Consider the following 22,495-nt stretch of genomic DNA (forward strand, 5'->3'; position numbering starts at 1 on the left):
ATTTTCAGTCATAGTTTATCGCACCACACCACCTCCACATGTCGACTCACTCACCGGTGTGTCTCGTAGTAAACCTTAGAGTCTAAATAGGATCGCGCGTTCCCATCATCAGCGGGCAGTTGATTTAGATATTTCTTCCAAAAATAGCCACCAAACGTCATAAAACCCCATCCAACGCGACAGAGGGTCTGTACGTTTCAGACGTTTTTTTTTGCGCCTTTTTCTCGGACGTTTTTTTTTTTTTTTTTTGTTGTTGTCTTGCTAATTCTAGCAGCCGTGGTTGAGATTTACAAAAATAGCGCCAAACCGCACCCAACCGTGCACCGAAACTGAACCAAATGAGTGCACGATACGGACGATAAGAAGTTATTACGCCCTTTTATCTACGGTTCAATAACAGGACCTCGTTAGCCCGCGCTCTGTGTGGTGTACAACAACGTTCGTCCGGCATTGTCCAGGAGCGTCCCGACGCGACGTCCCTCCGACGTGCGCCTTGTAAAAGAGAAAGACAGTGTCGCACGATTACCATCAACGGTCACTGTCCATTATCGCCCTCCCACCCGGGGTGTATTATAGCGCCACTTCCTTTTGTGGGGGTATTTTTTGTTTGTTATTTTTGCGTTTTCACCCTTACGCTGCTTCCACCCACAAAACGAACGCATAACAGAACGGGAAAATATCCTTCTTAGGATGTGCGGAATGGGGACACAACGTTCGTTAGGCGTTGATAGTTCATAAATTTAATTAAAGCAACCTTTCACACGCAGACAAACGCCAACGGATTTCTTTCACCTTTGCCTGCTGTCAAGAGGGTGTTCGCGGATAACGTTTGGTTCATTTCCTTAACTAACTGTCCAACCCTAAAATTGATCTTTTCGTGTTGGAAGGGAAAAAGGGATGTCTAAAACAGAAACGACAAAACGGAACACGGTACCAATCGAATCCAATTCAGGCCGAATGTCAATGCCATTTGGTAGATTAGTGCTTGGACTGTGCGTTGGATTGATTGGCCAGTATTGGATGGAAAAATAGCTGACAGAGCTTATAGGTTCCCCATATTAAACGGACATATTATGTGCTACCAACTGTTAAGTGCGATGCTTAACGGTTCGCCTGTACCATTATTCAGCATCATAACGATGTACTCTAATACTGATAATACTGAGTCGTTGCCGTTAAATTTTGTCTCTAACGCACGAATTTTTGTCTAGCAGTCACCAATTTTTGACAGTGTGCATCAATTTTTGACAGAATTAGTGTGCATTGATAGTGTTGGATAATACAACGCTTAAGAAGTAGAACGTATACCATAAACGCGTAACGGCTTAAGTGTCAGTATAGTTAGGAGCGGAAACGGTTAGATCAAGTCTCTTCTGCTGTAACACCTTGTAAGAACAACACGTAAAATATATAACCCGCTAGTGATTCCAACAGGTTATGGGCCCAGACCATATAATCGTACAATAAGCTGGAACGATGACCGACGTTACAAAAATAACTGGGATTGACCGATTAGTTGGACGCGAAAACTGGTCGACGTGGAAATTTGCTGTGCAAACCTATCTAGAGGTCGAAGACCTGTGGAACGCCGTAGAACCAAAAGTGAAAGCCGATGGGACTGTTGAAGCGGTGGATCCTGTTAAGGATAAAAAAAGCACGAGGCAAAATAATTCTACTGCTGGAACCTGGTAATTACTATCATGTAAGGGATACATCGACGGCTCAGGAAGCTTGGAAAAAGTTATGCGACGCGTTTGAGGAAACTGGCTTAACGCGAGAAGTCGGCTTACTTTTCAAGCTTATCCATACTGATTTGGAAGCCTGTGGATCCATGGAGAATTACGCAAACAGGATGATTTCGACCTGTCACCAACTGAATGCAATCGGATTTCATATTGCAGATCGATTTGTCGGTGCATTGCTACTAGCTGGGCTACCCGAACGATATCAACCGATGGTGATGGCACTTAAAAATAGCGGCACAGCGATAACCGGAGATTCGGTGAAAACGATTTTGCTGCAAGAAGAAGAAGGACCGACACGCACCGAAAGGTTATGTGTAGCGAAACGAGAGCGAAATAAGCTTCACGGATCTAACCCGATGAAGAGAACAGAACGCAAAGGTCCTAAGTGTTGGAGGTGTAACCAATTTGGCCACATTGCAAGGCAATGCGATAACACTGATACCGTAAAAAGAAATAATGCGTTGGGAGCTGTTTTACAATGTGTTGGAGAAAGAGTGGAGAGCGATTGGTATTTAGACTCCGGCGCCACGATGCACATGACGCATAACCTAAAACTCTTAGCAAACGTTAAGGATAGAAGCGGAACAGTCTTAGCAGCGAATAAGAAGACTATGCAGATTAAAGCATGTGGTACTGCAAGGATCTATCCGGTGAAAAGTGAATTTGGGGGTGTCTTACCAGTGAATGATGTACATTATATCCCTGACCTTTCTATGAATCTGCTTTCGGTAGGTCGAATAGTGAAAAAGGGATACTCGATCGTTTTTAATATCGATGGATGCAGAATAATGAACGGTGATGGTGATATAATTGCGACAGGAACATTGGAAAACGATCTGTTTAAGATCGAGCAGCGAAAATCGTATGATAGAGTGATGGCGTGTTCATCGAGCAATACATCCGAAATGTGGCATAAGCGACTTGGGCATATCAACGTGAAAAGCTTGTGGAAGCTAGCTGATGGAGTCGTGAGTGGTTTGCGGATGGTTGGCGAAAACTCTATTGGTGATTGTACAATTTGTGCTATGGGGAAGCAGGCCCGACTGCCATTTAGTAAGAGTGGATCCCGTGCAGATAATTTGCTAGAAGTAATACACTCGGATATTTCGGGTCCGATGGAGGTGCCTTCTCTAGGCGATAATAGATACTATATCACCTTTATCGATGATATGTCGCGGAGAGTGTGTGTATATTTTCTGAAAAGCAAATCAGCGGATGAAGTATTGGAATGTTTCAAAGATTTCCACACGAAGGCAGAAAGGCAGTGCGAGCGTAAGATAAAAAGGCTTCGAACTGATAATGGGAAAGAATATGTTAATAGTACATTTCAAGAATATCTACGGAAGCATGGGATTCGGCATCAGTTGACGAATGACTACACGCCGGAGCAGAATGGAATGGCGGAACGTGCTAATCGAACAATCGTTGAACGGGCTCGTTGTATGCTGTTTGAAGCGAAGTTGCCGAAAACATTCTGGGCGGAAGCTGTGCAGACAGCTGTGTACCTTATCAATCGATCACCGACGAATGGTCATGATCTGACGCCGGAGGAGGTGTGGAGTGGAAAGAAGCCAGATATTTCACATGTTCGTGTATTTGGTACAAAGACGATGGTGCAAATTCCGAAGGTCAAGCGCCGTAAGTGGGATCCCAAATCCAGAGAATGTGTGCTTACTGGATTTGAAGAGGACACCAAGGGGTATCGCCTTTATGATCCAGCTACAAGATGCTTGCTGAAAAGTCGCGAGGTGAAATTCATCAACGAAGGATGTGGTAAGAATGAAGAGATGCCTCAACGTGGTAAAACAGTGTTACTTGATTTCAGCGCAACACAAGACCTAAACCACGTGGATGGAAGCGGCAACGAGGCAACGAGTGTTGGAGAAAATAGAGGATATTCGCAGGGCGGCTTGAACCCACCATCGACTGTTATGAATGAACCGAAGTCTCAGACAGTCAGACGCAGTATACGTCAGCATAAAGTTCCGGTTAAGTACAAAGACTACGTAGTTGGCACTAAGAAAGCACCTGTTAATGAATATTCAACTGACACGGAAGATGATAGTAGTGATGTTGAGTATGCTAGCCCAGCTAGCGAAACGGATGGTGTTGCAGCTTGCCAACAAGAAATATACATCGTGGAACCTAAGACCTATGCGGAGGCGATGACATCGTCAGATGCTGATCAATGGAAACAAGCTATGGCTGAAGAGCTTGCATCAATTGACGCCAATGAGACGTGGACATTGGTGGATTTGCCACCAGGATACAAAACGATTGGGTGCAAATGGGTGTTTAAACGGAAAACGGACGCAGATGGGAAGCTGTTTCGATATAAAGCCCGAATAGTTGCACAAGGTTTCAGTCAGCAGTACGGGAAAGACTACGACGAAGTGTTTGCACCAGTAGTCAGGCAGACAACATTCCGTACGTTAATGTCAGTTGCAGCAAAAAGGAATATGACGGTTAAGCAGTATGACATAAAGACCGCGTTTTTGTATGCTGAGCTGGAGGAGGAAATTTACATGCGTGTCCCATGTGGTGTAAATGCTGATGGAAAGGTGTGTAAACTGAACAAGGGTCTTTACGGACTGAAGCAGGCGGCAAGATCGTGGAACCAGAGGCTGGACGAGGAGCTAAGACGCCAAGGTTATCAAAGTTGCTTGGCTGACACCTGCTTGTATCGTAGACGACATGGAGGAAGGTGGTGTTACGTGCTCGTCTATGTTGACGATCTGATTGTTGCTGGAGAAGATCCCGAAATGATCTCGTCATTACTTTCTGGTCTGCAGTGCTCCTTTGAGGTAAATGTTATTGGGGATGTTTGTTTCTTTTTAGGAATGGAAATAGAAAAGGACAAACGAGGAGATTATTTCCTGAGTCAGAGGAAGTACATAAGCGACGTGATCAGGACTTGTGATCTAGTCGATGCAAAGACGTCTAACATTCCTCTCGACCCCGGTTACATGAAAAACGAAGAAAAGGGAAGCCCGCTTGCAAGTAATTACGATTACCAGATGATGATTGGGAAGCTGCTATATATAGCGATCAACACGAGACCTGATATTGCAGCAGCTGTTTCGATATTGAGCCAGAAAACGGTGAAACCAACCCAAAGCGATTGGAACGAAGTGAAAAGGGTTGTGCGATACCTGAAGGGAACAAAAGATTTTCGTTTGCGGCTAAGCAAGAACGGTATAGGAGATCGTATAATCGGATATAGTGATTCAGATTGGGCTGAAAATAAGAAAGACAGGAAGTCTAACAGTGGATTTGTTTTCATAGTGAATGGTGGCACTGTTAGTTGGGTAGGTAGAAAGCAAAGCTGCGTGTCGCTTTCGACTACAGAGGCAGAATTAATAGCCCTATCTGAGGCAATACAGGAGGCAATATGGCTAAAACTACTTCTGAAGGAATTAAACGATGAGCAGGAGGTTTTGCTATACGAAGACAATCAGAGCTGTCTGAAATTGTTAGCCGGAGAAAAGTTAAGCAATAGGACGAAACACATTGCTACAAAATATCACTTCACGAAAGATCAAATAAGGAAGCATGAAGTGATTTGCGTTTATTGCCCCACGGAGGATATGGTAGCAGATATTCTCACTAAACCTTTGCCGAATGTTAAAATGCAGAAACTGGTGCGAATGATAGGTTTATCTGTATAGGTTTAGGAGGAGCTTCCATATAATGAAATACGCGTTGAGGAGGAGTGTTGGATAATACAACGCTTAAGAAGTAGAACGTATACCATAAACGCGTAACGGCTTAAGTGTCAGTATAGTTAGGAGCGGAAACGGTTAGATCAAGTCTCTTCTGCTGTAACACCTTGTAAGAACAACACGTAAAATATATAACCCGCTAGTGATTCCAACAGATAGAATTAGATCAATAAAAACATGACAAACAAATAATGTTGTTGCTACGTTAAATTTAGCATAAACAAATGTAATTTAAAGCGAATCTCACCTGTTAAATTAAAAAAAAAACGGTTACAAAGCTATTGCAATATTGTTAAATTATCGATAAAACTCAACGATTTTACATAGATTTATAAAATTAAACACTTTATTCACAACAAAATTATTTTATTTTTTATAATAAAATGAAAAAGCAATGCATTTCGCTAGAAAAATTCGTATGTTCTACGCAAAAAATGGTAACTACGGGACAGAAATTGATGGTCAACGTGACAACGTGAAAACATTTAACGGCAACGACTGTAATCCGCTTTCCGCATAACATATTTGAACCAACATGGGTCCAAACATATTTCCTTTTTGATTATAAAAGCAAATATCGTACTACTGCCATAAGATTTGTGTATTTTGTAAAGCTTCCTAACAGATTACTGTAAATATTTTACACCCGTTTTTATAACCACAAACGCAATGTTTATGTTATCTTTCGCCTTTGAAGCATAGAATGAAAATATATCATATATGTTTGTGTATTTTTTTCCCAACAATACCATCCTTCCAAATGGAAACACGAAATGATCGACATAAACTGCAAACGTTCGATCAAAAGATCTGGGGTATCCGTTCGGGAACGAGCACCTGACCTGGGTGAGGGCAATGAAAAATGAGGGATTATAAATCTATTTTCAAACCACAACCAAAAAGAAGCAACTATGATTGGATGCGGCGACCCACCGGATCGGGTGGAGACAATTTTTTCCACTACGCTTATCCTCCTTCCCGTGCAATAACCGCGTGTGAGTTGCTTGTATGTGTGTGTGTGGTTGAGCCGATATCTTCATGATGAGTTCTAATTTTGCACCCGTGACGTGTGTCGGGCAGTTCGAAAGGGAGGATATAAGTTTAGCAGTCAGCGCCATAGCAGTACCTTATATGCAGCATCATGCTAGGGCCACGGTTCTGTGACGTCACGTCTCTCACGATATGTAGTAAGGTAGCGGGTTGGTGCAAGGTCAAAGTGTCCAACGATGATCAAGATGCGATGCCCCATAACGATTTCGCAATAGGCGCGGGAAAGCAAGTGAAGAAGAAAGAGGCAACGTGCGGCATGAAACGTACACCTGACACATGGACGAAAGAGCAGTGTGTTTGGTCCACGGGAAGGGTACCGAAAGAGATCACGGCTGGTGTTGAGAGGGCAGCAACGCCTAAGTTCCACTGTCAGCTGTCATCGAGCCAATTTTGTATGAACGACAACATCAGCACAGAATGCTCTGCCGTTACGAATGAAGAGGGAGATTGTATGTTCTTCTTGATCGAGCTCGATACACACAGGGCGTGTGTGTGCGTGAACGTACAGTGAGTCAAAAAAATATAAACACAGTTGTGGATCTCGTACTCGTAGCAATTAAAACCCTGTTGCGTCGATTATACAACAAGTAGAATCCAACATTATAATGAAGCGAATAAATTTAAATAGTTTTGTTGAAAAAGGCAATTGACTGCAAAAGATTGGTAAATGCAATAGAAAATATACATAAATTAAACGTGCCTAAATAATACCGTACATTTCAAGAAACTGACAACAATGATCTTAATCGAATGTATTAAACTCTTCTTTCAACATTTCTATTCATTTTCCTTTGCACATGTGAAGTTGAAAATTCAACAAAATCATGTGTAAATTGGTGGATCATTGTAGCACACAACCACATTGAGCAATTTGTTTAACTAATCGTTTCTAGAGAGCAAGTTGTTGAGTGGCGTTAGACCATCCAAATCATCTTGCATTACACTAAAAAGCCGTTATCTTTTATCGCATTACTTATGATTACGAAAGTGTCTGATCACGAATGATTGGTTTCTGCCTTGGACGAAGCATAGGAGGAATATGTCAGAGAGGTTCTTAAGTTAGTACTTAATCTATACAAGTATGAACTAATTTCACCGTTCTCCACACAGCAGGACTACTACCAAATCTCATCCAGGAAAAGAAATAAATAGCAGGTAAAGACCTCTCGAAGTTGTGGTGCCACGAAAGAGAGATCAAAGTTGTACTACCTCACGGAGTATACGTGAAAAAGGGAAACACAACACCACAGAGTTCTACTCATTACAGGACCACGTACCATTAGAGTTGTTTAAACCATCGGTTGTTAAAATTTTATTCATAATTAGTCGACAAAATTTTCAAGGCGGACCAATATTTGTGCCAAACTGTATGTCTATTTTTTTCTACTAACTGTACACGCGAATGTTTTCCCCGCTCTCATGCACGATCGATGATTAAAGCGTGACAAACCGCTTCCGGCAAGCTACTGCGGATGGGTAGGATAAACTGCCATTACATAGAAAGAAACACTTGATGTTCGGAATATTTTCACCATTAATTTACAACCCTAAACAACCGGATAACGATTGACCATTTCCGATCACACTACAAGTTTCCCGGTTCGACAGCATCGCACCACCGCCCAGCAAATGCCACGCTACGGTGCGGTTGATTTTCGTCCGAAATGTAGCTCATAACCATCTCAGTGTCCATCTTGTTGGGTTCGTTTCGTAGAGTGTAGAGCGAATGAAAATAAACGAAGCTGCTCTGCCCAACCGAATGTTGACAAATTCTAACGAGCTTAACGCATGTGGCACTCGAACGATGGCGCCACACGACACCAAATCTTTTGCTTGTATGTGTGTGTGTCTCGGTGTGCATATTTGAAAACGTCCTGCAGCCAGCGTAAAATACATTAACTCCGTTATTTAGCAGGTTGTAACGGTGATCTTCTGCTACTTATTGTGGCAAGCATACAAAGATACTTTCGTCAAGATTGTAGCCTCAAAAACACTAAAACAAGAAAAAAACGTTATTCTTCTGTTTTCTTCAATGAACTTTTAAGCAAAGCGAGAAAACAAAAGAGGCATCGGTATTAGTGAAAGATATATGGAAAATACTACTTTCCTTTGACTAATTGTTGACAACACACACCATTTTGCTCCAATGCATGTATGCCGAGATAGACAACGACACAAATGACAAGATTTATTCACAAAACGGTGTTATTTTTAAATTAAAAAAGGCTACCTTCCACATCGGGGCTAGTAATCCGAACGAAAGCCAAGCAAACATACAGGAATGTTTGTTGATCTTTGGTCACTAAATATGCTATTACATCAAAATACAAAAACAAACGTTGACGGTCTGAAGCAAAGCCGGTCGATCGGTTTAACCATCGTACCCAATCGCATCTCAAGCGCGTGCATTGATTGCAAAATTTACTGGCGACATAACTTTGTGCCGCTTTGTAAACACATTCCCGTACGGTGCTAATGCGCCCGAGCCGAACAACGAGAAATGTTGTTCTTTCCTTTCCTTTTCTCCTCCTTTTCATCCCGCTAAAGTGAGTGCATTAGTAGGACTGAAAAATTCATTTTAACTTCATGCGTCCCAAAAACTTGGCACTGATGGTAACTACTGTGCGTTTGTGTTTTGTCCCGTTCATTGAGGTCCCGTTCATCGTACGAAAAACTATTATTATTGCCATCCAGTCAAGGGCACAGACGGGCCACCGTACCGTGGCAAACCATTTTTCTTGGACGCGCTTAATCTCACATCAGCGTTCGAAACACGCCTGAACAAACGTCCTGTGATGATTTCAATAAAACAGCTGAATGAAACACACGTGGAGTCGTACACGTTCGTGCCTAATAATAAATGTTGCCATAAATGATACGGATGTATATAAATATTTTGTTGGTTCCACCTACAGACGATAACATCAAGTCGTTACGGAGGACATACAATAACTTCTTGTCGAAGCTAAACGTACGTATTCAGTACTATTTAACCTTTTCATTCTTTGGCGTGCTCGCCATAGGTAAAGGTAAAGCTGGTGATCAAACGTACGCGATTTTACCATCTGTTTCTCGTTCAACGCCCGATCACTAGTGATCCGTGACGATCGGTTTGCCTTGGCGCAAAGGCATAAACAGTTTTCCCATCAGCATCGCTTTGGGGTTCACTTTTCACATCACACGCACACACATCCCAACAGCCGTTATATCGATTTTATCGCTTTTATATACATTTTACCATTTCTTTACTACTCCTTTTCGCCACCGTGTGATAAAATAGCATGAAATTATATCAAATCCATTCATTTATTGGTTAAAAGGTATTAGAAAAACCCTAGAAAAGACTAAAACACACCATTTCGTTGGTTAATTAATCGATGAAGATGTCAATCAATTATTGGTTGATATCTACCACCTTCTTGATTACTTTCTTAGCGCTTTATTTATTCACTGCACGTCAAAGACACAAAAAAGACGCCCAAAAGCCAAAGAAGGGTGATTTAATAAAATTGATTAGGCGTCTCCATTAAGAAATCGTGTAGAACCGATACGATACGATAGAATAAACGATTAAACTATTTTTCAACCCAAAACCGATGTAATAAATTAAGAGGATACCGCCACTTCATGTCGAAAAATTAAAAATCAATGTGAATTAGAACAGTGGAACGCAATACGACCTGGCCGTTTTTCTCTTATAAAAAAGAACGATAGAGCAAAAAAAAGTAAATAAGTATAAAATATTAATTGTATTTTGAAACAAAAACTTGAAATAATAGTTAAGATTATATATCTGAATCATAGTTAGGTTACATTTTGGGAGTGAACTACAACAACTTCAATTTACTGTCGGTAAAAGCACGTATCGGTAAACCTAAGCTCATCAAAATGGACATTTTGAATCTCAGTTACGGTACAATATCATCCGTAAAGCAATAAAATAAATTAAAATTATCCCTTTACGAGGTGCAGTGTTTACGATTCTATGTACGTTCCACCGATCAACGAAATAGGTAAGAAAATGCAGTGTTTCATTTGTTTGGGAATGCATTTTACGAGCGTCGTGCAATGGAACCATAAGGTTCAATTTCTTCCTTTCGCTGTACTCAGTAATTAGTCAGTATGATCTGCCTGTTATGTTTCGTGGAACGCGTTACTCAAACTTTTACTATACATTGTTACCGGCACACGCTGATTCTCTTTGTTAATGTGCGTGCTCGGGCTTGTATCATTAAATCACTTTATTAATTCAGTTAAAAAGGAACACTAGAATATTTGATAAACTGTTGCCATTCATCCGCTTTGCAACATTTGTTCACAAAAAATGGAAAAAAAATTGTAATTTGAAAATTTTTAAACATAACTTTGCTATGAAGGAGCAGATGTGATAGTCGTGGTAAATACTGAACTGATTAAATATTTTACACGTAGTGACTAAAGCGGCATTATTCGCGTAGGAGATGCCCATGTTGTTTTCATATTGTTACATATTGTGTTATTATATTATTTCAAAGTGTAGCGTTTGATAAAATCAACATTATCATTGTTATTATAATTCTTATTACAAATATTTATATTTTTAAACCATTTGTAATCTAACTCATAACCAATTATCTGTCTTTTAGGAAAAAAGTAAAAGACAAGTGCTGTTTTTAAATTACTGCTGCCAAAACCAAATTGCAAAACACCAACAGCGTCATCCGACAGGTGTTTGTAATATGCTATCTGTATTATTATTTCCTGCACCAAACCACACGCACAACGGTACAAACAAAACCGAAGCTCATGATGTTGTTCCGATTGTAAACCGTTGCAGCAATAACACAGAGGTCAGCAACGTTCCGCGGGGCAACACTAGAAGAAAATCACTGCCATCGCTTCAAGACGTGTCGCGAAAACGCTAGTCGGGACATACCATTTTCAAACAGAAAATAGATAAATAAACCATAGCAAACACACACACACACACAGCCGCGCACCACTTTCCCAAAACGATCGCAAGGTTACCGCGACGCATTGTACACCATATTCAAGCGTGCTTCCATGTCCGAACATAAACACACACACTTTAACCGGTCGGATACGGTGTACCGGTATGTACTGAGGTCGTTGAGGACCTTGCATGAGCGGCCAAGGGCCAAGAGCGGAACGGAAAATTAGTTCAGCATTTATCACCTACACTCACTTTCCGACCGGTTAGTAGGTGGAAGCGGTGTGTCGGCCTGGTGTCACATAGATGTTGTTCGTGGCGTAGCACCTTACATGCTTGGGGTAGAGCATCGGCAATGCCGGCATGTGCGACATACACACACACCGCATAACCGATTGCTTCTCGCCCATTCCCTTTCCCACGCCGGACCCTAGGAACGGGTTTAATTGATTAAAACACACACCTCGGACAAATGCAGTGGACGAATAGTCTTAGAATGGAGAGCTCGTGATTAGTGATTCAATTTGACGCCAGTATCTAATAAACTCCGGCGCAAAGTGCGTCCAATAATGCACTGACAGTTGTGCAGCGTAGGGTTGTACAAGGAAGGATGGGGTGAAACGTGCCAAACGGAGAATCACGACCAATCATTCCACTAGAGCCTGTATCCCCGCAGAACGGAAGCAAACCCGTCACTTCAATGACGCCATCGCAGCAAACCTCGCAATGCAGCCGATCGGTAAGTGCATTTTTGCATTCGTTTTCCTGGGCCAACAAATGGAGGAATGAGCGAAAAATGGGACGAAGAAAAGGAATTGAGCTTAAATGTATGAAACATTCTTAACCTTGAACCTTTCGTTGACGGTTCCCGCATGCAGCATTTGCAGCACTGATCTCCATCGACGAATGTGCAGCTTCATCGGAAGAGGTTTGTTTCTTTTCTTCAACAAATAAAGCTCCAGTAGATAAACATAAACGGTTCACTTCCTTGTGAGCAGTTTCGATAAAGTGTTGCAATAAAAAAGCGAACAAAACACTCATACTTTAATTGCAATCTGTTCACCCCACCACCACCACGCAGCAACAGCACGAAGTATGATAAAAAATGTTTCTTCCCATTATCACTGAAAGTGCGTCTTTGAGACATGTTTCTTTGCCTCGACGTGACTACGCTGAACGGATGATGGAAGCATATAGCTGAAATGGTGGTAGAGCTGTTGCTGCTGCTGAAAGTAATGCAACGCCTTGATTACATTTGTTTGCCGCCCAATAAACACGCAGAATTGTAGCACTTATTTGCCTTCACTTCCGAAAACATCCATACATACGCGCGTACACATGCCCAGAAACGCATACACATGCGGTGTACTTGACATGGTGTGATCAAGCAAAAGTGCAACCACTCGGCAAAAAAATACAGTGATCGCGCTCGGTGGCACGTGGTTTGGCTGATTTAGCTTTGGAGCGGATTTTGTTTTTTTTTTTGTTTTACTCTTACACACTCCGCTTACTCGGTAAAGAAAAAACAAAAAGAATAAGCACAACGCGCAAGAAATGCACACGTACATAAAACAAACGATATTAGCACATGTGAGAACCATAAGATCGGTAACGATCGTTTGGGGCCACAACACTTGTCAAAAAGGAGGGTTGGCAAATGGGTTTAAACCGACGTACGCACGCTGTTGAACCTTGAAGAAACATTGTTGGTTTTAAATACCAGCCATACACTAAACCATCACTTCTTTCTGAACTCTACTGCTTAATAACATTTCTTTACTGCCACCATATGAACATACACGCACAGCAAGATAACGGACGCGTTGAATAGCAATCTTGGAAGGTGATCTAAGCTCGATAAGCAATGCGCATACGGTACACAGGCACTTGAGTCCCATGCAGCCGGATCTAGGGCGAAAGAGTAACCGCGGCCTCTAAACAACAAAAATCACTCAGCACAACGTTTGTGACACGAGTCCTTTCCTGCACGGCTGTGGGTGCAACTAAAGCTGCTAGCTCTACCCGGAACACACGCGCGACGGCCAAGTTGCTGCGCCGTTCATGCGACGACTAACGAGCGACTAGCGCGCGCCACGGCTTGTTACCGGCCTATCGTTCGGGTGTGTGCGCTGGTTGGGGCCACACGTGAACGGGAAAATCCGCACATTTGCGACACTCTCCCAGTCGCGCTTGTTCTCTCGCGCTGAACGTTTTTAACGTTCGTGAGAGTATGGCCATTGCACGCATTACAAACACAATAGTCAAACAAAACAAACTAAAAATTTGCCGGTGAAAAACGTTCTCGGCACGTTGAATCATTTCCCTCACAACCCACCGAGAGCACATTCTTAATATGAATCTCTCGTTCGTTTCATCGCACACTCGAGAAGTTGGTCTAACTGTATCGTTTTCGTGTCATCCAATTAACACCTGGAATGCCATCGATGGACGACCAGCTTTATCACGTGCCCTCTCGAACCTCTTATCACACTATCAACAAAATTTATCTGGCAAAGTTTGCCAACTTCCTACAGCGCTGTGCTGATAAGCTATGGCTAAAGTGCAAGTTCAACAGCTTACCTAAATTCATTTTGTCAACAAAACAAATATTTCGTGAGAGCAGGGTAGACTTGAAGCAAGAAAATAGAGTTTAAACCAAGTCTAACGATTATGAAAAAATTTTATATCGAGTACGATTAAGTAATAATATTTTTTCAGAGAAGCTACTTTGGGATAACGATGTTTTGTTAGGTGTTCTGCAAATCGAGATAAATTGTTTTTTATCATTTATGAGTAGTATTCTGCAATTTGAAACAGTATAAAAATTACCGTGGAGTGTATCATTTAAAACCTTAATTATTAACAGCCCTAACTTTATGATTACAGTTCCAAGAAAATAAAACTAATAAAAAAAAAATCGGCACATATTAATTGGTGATTTATGATATGATTTTCTAATATTTTAGATATTCATTTTGTTCAAATTGAAGTATTGCAGAGTGTATGTGCTCAAGTTTGCGTATTAATATTAATACTGCATTACTCCAACCTCGGTGTAAGTAATCGTGATCAACTAGTTCTGTACCGGATTTTGTTTTCCCTTGAGTTGGCGCGAAAACGAATGTCTGATACGAGAGCACAATTTTCCCCATTCACCGAGAGCGATCATTTGTACGAGAGTTCGGCAAAACCCGAACAACCACATGGTCAACCGTATTCTCTCATTCTCAACAGTACACTTTGCTTGATCGGTAGATTTTCCTACCAGAACTGAAAAGCCGGTCGTTAAAAGGTGAAGGCATCACGCTCATTTTTCTCATCGAAAATCATGTGCATGAAACCTATCGTGAATGATACATAACGACTCTACGCATTTAACCGAATGTGTGGCTAAAGGGTTCCACCAGCTAATAAGCTTCGCGTCACGTGTCTCTTGCGGACGCTTGTTGTTGTTTATGGTGAGCGATGTCGTGCCCAGCCAGCCAGCGGTTTGATGTTGAGGGCAAGCTCCGCTCACTGCTAATCATTGCTCATTAAAGCAATTAAACCTTCGCAGAAACGTACAATACTCGATGATCTTTTCAACGCAGCATACTTCTTAAGACATAGTTTCGCTATTCTTACGATATAGATAGCAATTCATGCGACCTTCCCATGTTCCACCGAGTATGGCATGTCACGCTCGTAGCAGGTCTATTGAGAAAAACGACTCCATTGCCCAACGGTAGCTCGTGGGGAACGTTCCTTTGCGGTACCTTAGATGGACTGTACAATATTCACTCGGGTATTCACCTGCACCCGCCCTTAAAAAAAACCTTTGCCAGATGTTTGATGGTAGTACAATTTGTTATCTCCACCATTCACTACCCTGTCGATCTCATTCTCCTGAATACCGATTAATCAACACAGTCTTGTGCAAACGTTTGATTTGACTCATAAAACTATGATAAACTGCTCAGCTAGAACGTATCAAGCCTAGTAACATGGTCTTTTTGCCATACATAATCGTCAACGTGATGAAATCTATCACCCGTTAACGGTGGGTGTGTACACACCTTGCCAAACCAAATATTGATCTGCCTTATTTACGTGTTTTTTTTCTCATCCTTTAGCTTGTTCGTATAAAGCGTGCAGTTTAATGATTAAGATCGGGTTTCACCTATACCTCTCGTCTACTGGTGAGTTTAACCTACCAAGCAGTGTGGAACCTTATCATGGTGGTCGTCGTCATCGGTGGTGCTACAAATGAGCTTTCATGTCTAGGTGCTCACACTTACCTAAAAGTAGAAAGAAATGAAAAGTAGAAATTAGTCAAGCATGAACCTCTAATCAAGATCATTTTAAGTAAGTGAATGTTTGAGAAGAAACACTAATATGAAAGACATATCGGATAAGACTTATTATACAAAATGATAATTAAAATAGAGACTTATAAAACGAATAGTAGTTTTATACTTTTATAAGGCTTATTAAACAAAATTTGAGGAATAAAATCATTCTCATAAGAAAAAAGAACTTAACTGAAGAAGAAGAAAAGATTTTTTTTCAAAAATTTTGACAAATTGTAAAAACATTCTTAAAATACAATACCCTTTTTGCACATATTGGTAAATTGTGAAGCAAATTGGATTTGTGGCTTAATTACAATTATTAGTATCAAGCATAAACCCCATATTTATCTACAGTTTTTTTATAGTAAACTAATCATAGCGTTACACATCCACGTTTCATAACAAATTAATAATCTTCAATAATAAATGTCAAGAACAACGTCTACATCTAGATATAAGACACGCATGCTTATTTGTGTCACCAGGTACTTAATTGACATTATGCTTTATTAGTATTTTATAACATTGAAAACAATGTTATGAGAGATTGTAAAAATAATATAAACTCCAAACAGGCGCGGTCCGATGGTGTATTGCTAGCGGCGCCAGTCTTCACACGACAGGACCTAGGAAACTCCCATCCGGACCAAACCCCCGTAGAAAGGCCTGACTATCCGGCTACGTGGTAAAAATAAGTCCTGGCCGTTCTAACGAAACAAAAAAAAATCTCAAAAATGTAATAATAAGACTAAGGCTCCCAATACAGTTGCATTACTAACATTAGAACAAACAAAAGGTAATAGTTTTGTAGATAATAATAAAATTATTTCTGCCATATGCATCCGTATGAAGTAATTACATCCTCTCAGTCCTTAACCTTTCATTAGGAAAAGTAATTAAGCTTCGTAAAAAAAGCTCTCGACGGTAATTATCACCTCTAATCATTGGTTTCATTTATTTTCTACCTCATACGGCTTACAAATGAGTACACGTATAGGTTAATTGGGTGCTAATGCAAAGAGAATTGAACCATGAAATGGAAATCTGATTAGGCAATTCCAAACTCTTTAGAACCTTCATCAGACAATTACGAACTTTAAAACATTTCCCAATCCAACGAGTAGAAAAGGCGTAATTATGCCGAAACTTTGCTCTATCCTGCGAGCACATAAAAAAAACAACAACCCTTCGATCCACCGTAACCCTCTAACTTCAACCCCCAAAACGAGGAAGGACACACCCTACGTCGGTGGATGTCGTGTTAAGTAAAAACTTTACCGCTTTTCACGATTAATCGAGCCGAATGGATGTATGTTTTAATTTGCGCCCTTCTCTTCTTCGACAACCTTCTTTTACAAAACCCGTCGGGCCGTTCGATTTTTATGAGGTTCATGGTTTGTTTTTGAGTCATCCATCAACAAGAGGCAAGGCCGGATGACGCACGTGAATGGATTAATTTCACTCGTTCCGGAACGGGGACCGCTTTTCCTGTTTTGGCGAGAGGACAGCTCTCCACGCTGTATCCCTTTTCGACCACGACACTTCGTATAAGCTTTTCGCACCTGGCAACAAGCATAAGGTATTAGCAAGTCGATTGTACATGCATGAAATGAAAAACGTCATGCTAGTGACGGTCTGTGGGATGAGAATATTGGAGTAGTCGAAACGAAGGTAAGGTCATCAATTCTATCTATATCCTGGCGCTCCTTCTTATCTAGCGCCTGGGTTGAGTGCCATAAACGGTAAGGAAATGATGCAACACCATAACGCTAATGGATGAGTTTGATGGGCGTATCGTTCGCATGTTGGCAAGCGCATGCATCTTCTTTTAGCCATAGCACGGAGTCAGCTTTTGTTAAATGGAAACAAGAATTCGCTGCTTGTGAAAGTGTTGCTGCAATACTTTAATCTTACACCGAGATTATTTTTTCCAAAACCAAACCGCACCGCAAGGAGACGACGCACGCATACTCCCGATTCGGAGTGTTTCTTCACCGTATCCTGATATCTTCTTCCAGCATAAACGTAATCGTTACCACTGTTACATCGTTTTATCGGCCTTTGTTCCGGTCATAAATTTTATGAGCTTTGCACATTTCTCACTCTAAGGAAACTTTCGCATTTTCTTCATGCTTTCGGGTAAAAAAATCACTTTCTCCGACGGGTTTGCGGTAAGGTACGGTAAGACCTATGCTGTGCCTGTTCGAGGAGTTGCATGCAGTTTAGCCCAGCGCAGGCATTAAACGCTCACAGGAAACGGCTGGACGAACGACACACATTGTGACGCATCACGTCTCGGTCTATCGTATCACCTATTTGCCATTTGCACCATCTCCGCCGATTCTGTACAACCTTCTACCCCCTTTGAGTGGGAGGTGGCGAAGAGTACTAAAAAATAACATCCCTCTCCCAAAGCAACACCCACTATCAGAAGCTAAAGCATTGCAATGTCCTTGCCGTTATGTTCTATCGCAGGGCGGACTAGTGAAGCAGTTACGGTCGGGTACCGTTCCGGTTCCGTGGGCAAGTAAGCGTACGTGCATCGACGTTTTATGGCTTATCCTTCAGGGACGAGCTCTGTAAAATATCAGTCTTGCAAGCACTACCCAGTGCCAACAACAACAACAGCATAAAAAGGCAGGGTAAAAACCGGTATTGGGAGTAAGAAATCTGCGTTCAGACGAGTCATGGTTATGATTATGATTATCATGACCGTTTGCTGGACGGAAATGCTGACGAAGAAGCCATCTTCGGGTTGTAATAAAGCTCACCCCGGGAAAGTTGAAGCGTGTGTCGCGATAAGGGTTTACACACCGTACGTTCCACCAATTGTTCTTCCTGTTATCCCTACTAGCCCTAGACGGGCCATCCTACTGGTGCCACTCTATCCCTCTATTTGTGTGATTTACTTCCCTCAACACCTTGACAAGGGCATGCCTTCACAAAGCAATATTTGCGACTCATACTAAAGCCTAATAATAAATGTGAATGCATAGAATTCTACCTCATGATTTTTTTTAAACATGTTGCTCCTTATGTGACTCGAAGAAAGTGGTCAGATAAGTTTTGGCTTTCGATTTTTTATGAGATCTTAGAAATCTAAAATGACTGATGGAGCATTCACACTAGTGCTACGCCCTTGATGAAGGTAGAGGAGATGCGCACGGCAGCTACCGAAGACAAATAGTACTGGGTACGTCAGAAAATATAAATCAGGCATGAACTAGTACAAACATTACAAATAATTCTTAACGTTAGGTAAAAGCTACATGGCGCAACGGCCCAATGGTGTATTGATAGCGGGGCCGGTCTTTGTACGACAGGACTCATCCAAAATCCCATCTGGACCAATCTACCGTACGCCGGACTGACTGTCCAGCTACTGGTAAAAATAAAGTCTAAGAAAGCCGAAAAATAGCAAGTCTAGACCTTTAGAGGTCGTTGTGCCGATAAAAAAAACTACATGGAGTTTAACGTTAGATGGACTTTAAATAGATTCTGTCCCATGTAAATTATTAGACGCTGTAACTGCTTCGCGGTCTTAACCTACTGCAGAAATATTTGCACCACTCACGGTCGAGCACCGTTGTTTGCTAACCCATTATCGTGATCTTTCTGACGAACACATCAACGCCATCATTCCATCACAATTTTAGCCTACCACGCCTCCTCTGTCCATGGACGACCTAAAAGGACTTTACGGACTGTTTCGGCAGTGTCATAAGGTAGGATTTCTTAGCAGGGCTACTGCTGGTATCACCATCAATTTGGTTTTTACCTCGTTCTCAAAGATTTGGCATCTCCAACCCGAGCATGATGCCTCTGTGACGTTGGTCACAGTCATTTGTACTAGCCTGGTAAGTTTGGTCATGTGATTGCTGTGTCACCTGGTAATCGGTTCACCAGTCAGTAGTCAATATATACCAAATAACAATATACTTGTGGAAATTGTAAAGCTCCATCCGCTCTTTGATAAGCACGGTGAAAAACTTCTCTCCGTGGCTTGTTCAATATGTGAACTCCATCCGAGAATAAAAAAGCGACCTACGTGGTCCACTTCGTGCAGGTTAACTTTTGGACTTTTAGAACTTCTGGAGAAGAAAGAGTCACTTCAGCGGAAGAATGTTTCTCACAGTCGATCGTAGGCTCCGGTCTGTAGGACTTCTTTACTACTTTCAATGCTATGGGCCGGAAAGTCTGATGGACGAGCCAAAAGATCAAGAATTGTTGTAATTGAGTCAAAGTCAGCGAAAACCCAGAATAACATAGACTCTGATCATTTGATTATTCCGCGGTGGTTCCCTGCGACCGTGATGATCGTTAGACATATTTTTAAGAAATTCTAAATTTCCTAATGAATATAATGAGTTCCTGAAAATAATTTTTTTTCTGGTCATCTAGTACCATTTATCCGTAAAAAGCTTTACGTTAGTAAAATTTATCTTGTTTTAGGATATGAATATTTTAAATCGATTCCGAATCGATTGAAAAATGTTGTAATTGTAACTAATTATGTTAAATTTCATTTATTTATTTTTTTCAGTCAAACCATTGAAAAGATCGCTCTTACGATTAATAGCACACTCCGTAAAATGAAATATTTTAGGTTGTAAGCGCTCTAGTTGATGAGGCTGATAAATTTCCCTGTGCGTGTCCGAACATGATAAAAAGCTCCGTTTGTGTGAGTAGGTATTCCCTGTTCCGAATCGCGTTAATGAGTCTGATTTGCCTCGTGTTCAGTTGAATACCTTTGAACATCGGCATGAGATCAACAGATGAATAACACTCGCTAATTGAAGTGCGCTCCCTTACTTGCTTAGACGACGACCGCTCGTAACTGACAACGGTGAGCCCGGACACGATGGTGCCATTTCAATCAGCTCCGGTGGTGGCACACGGTTCTTACGCCTGATCGCTAGATGACGCTCGCGGGACGGAAATTTGGGTGTCTTCCTGATCATCACCGGCTGTACCTCGATTGTAGCCTGCTGCCCAACGACGGCGTCACCATTAGCATCCATCGGGCTTTGTCCAGCTGCTGCTTCTGCTCCTGCTGCTGGCACAGATGCTCTCAAATTGGCCGATCCACTCATTGCGTCTGACAGACGTGATCGCAGGCTCCCAAAGAGACTGCTTCCACGGCCAAAGTCCGCTGGTTTCGGTTCGTTCGGTAGGCGCATTCTCTATTTCCCGCTGGAGCTCTTATCTAACAACCGATTGCGGCAACGGAATGTCACTGGCTCCGTTGATGCGGCAAATACGGGTTGCACACACTTCGAACGTAAACAAACTAGACACAGCTATGGCTTCAGGAATGGCCTGCTTCGCTTGTAGTGTAGGAATGGATGCAGCAACTTTCTTTGGTTCGCTCGAGATGTGATGGTCAACTGCAACTGATACTCAATCGAGGCAGGCACTTCACAATTCAAGTGGAACGGATGACAATCGGCGTTTGTTTTGTTTGCCTGCTCTTGGATGCACCACACGCACGCACTTGAAGCGGCACTATTCTAACCGAACACAATACACATCACATACTACGAAACACACGCATACCACGGCAAACAGCTAACACACCCACACTACTGCACAATATTTCAACGTGCTTCTTTTCTGCTCCAACACACGGTTGGTTGCAGCGGGGTACCAAAAATGTGCGATAGGAAGACGCACGCGTGGCCGAGAGGGAAATGGTACACCTAATAAACAGGCATAGGCCTGTTCTTTTTGTTTCGAGAACACATGCCCTGAACCATGACAGCGAACAAGGTAAAAAAGCCTTTCACACCGAACAATGTCACTTTAGTTGGAAAATGCACCCATTCGAATGCGCTTAACCTGGGGACACATTTATGTAACCGGGATGCTGAATGCCATCGATATTCGAACTCCTATTGCTTTGGAAGATAGGTGGCGAAGATTTGATGCCACGAAATATGCCTTGGGAACGACTTTTTGAGGGCTTAACGAGGTTAGTCTTGCTGTTCAGAACAACAACAATCAAACTTCTTTCAAACAAAACAACGAATTGCCTACTCTAAGGTCACTTTTTGGTGGCTGTAAATCGTTCAACGAAAACTATTGGGTTTCAAATAATGATCGCTTCGGGTCACAACGTACATATATATTCGCAATCACACGAGACACATAGTTTACGGAACAATTTGCAACAAAAACGAAAACAAAGTATGGAGCAGTGGACATTAGTGCTGAATCTTGTTGGCAGCAAATAAAACGAACGTAATGAAATGGACGGATCGACGAACTGCCGCTACTAGCGACAAAATCTCACGCAAAAGACATAACGATCTAGTGTGGTGGAAAGGGTTGTGCTATAAACCAAGGCACACAGTGTACACGCGACTGCAAACACTTCGTCCAAAATAATCTTCCAGTAATTAGTACTGTTTCATGGCATCTGCCGGGTCAATTGAGCATGGATATGTGATGAAATAAATACAAGTAACAAAGCATCTATAATCATCATTATTACACTGGTGGGCATGCAAATTTGTAAAGAAAAATCAGCTTGTAGATGTTTTGCTACCTAAAGAACCCACTGTGCCTGTTGCTGCGTCGACAAAGCAGGCGAATTCAAAAATCAAAACAGAAACGCGAATTATATATTAGTGTTGGTGAAATGGCTCGAACATGACCGCATACATGCGTGCTGATGCAGAAAAAAAATCGCGTGTAGCTCTATTCTTCTTCATGGAA

General features: G+C 41.8%; 1 protein-coding gene across 3 annotated transcripts in view; it reads right to left on the reverse strand.

The window, feature by feature from the left end:
* LOC128305463 (four and a half LIM domains protein 2) overlaps positions 1 to 22,021 on the reverse strand; it is a 78,941-nt gene extending 56,920 nt beyond the window's left edge. Inside the window, exon 1 of one of the 3 annotated variants that reach the window (XM_053042914.1) lies at positions 20,674 to 22,021. In XM_053042914.1, coding sequence (XP_052898874.1) covers positions 20,674 to 20,958 — 285 coding nt within the window. In that variant the 5' untranslated portion in view covers positions 20,959 to 22,021. Of the gene's footprint in view, positions 1 to 20,526 lie in introns of all 3 variants that reach the window. The other 2 variants (XM_053042913.1, XM_053042917.1) reach the window with 2 other exon arrangements.
* Between the last annotated feature and the right edge of the window lie 474 nt (positions 22,022 to 22,495).

The sequence above is a fragment of the Anopheles moucheti genome, chromosome 3, assembly GCF_943734755.1.
Source record: "Anopheles moucheti chromosome 3, idAnoMoucSN_F20_07, whole genome shotgun sequence".
Classification (NCBI taxonomy): domain Eukaryota; kingdom Metazoa; phylum Arthropoda; class Insecta; order Diptera; family Culicidae; genus Anopheles; species Anopheles moucheti.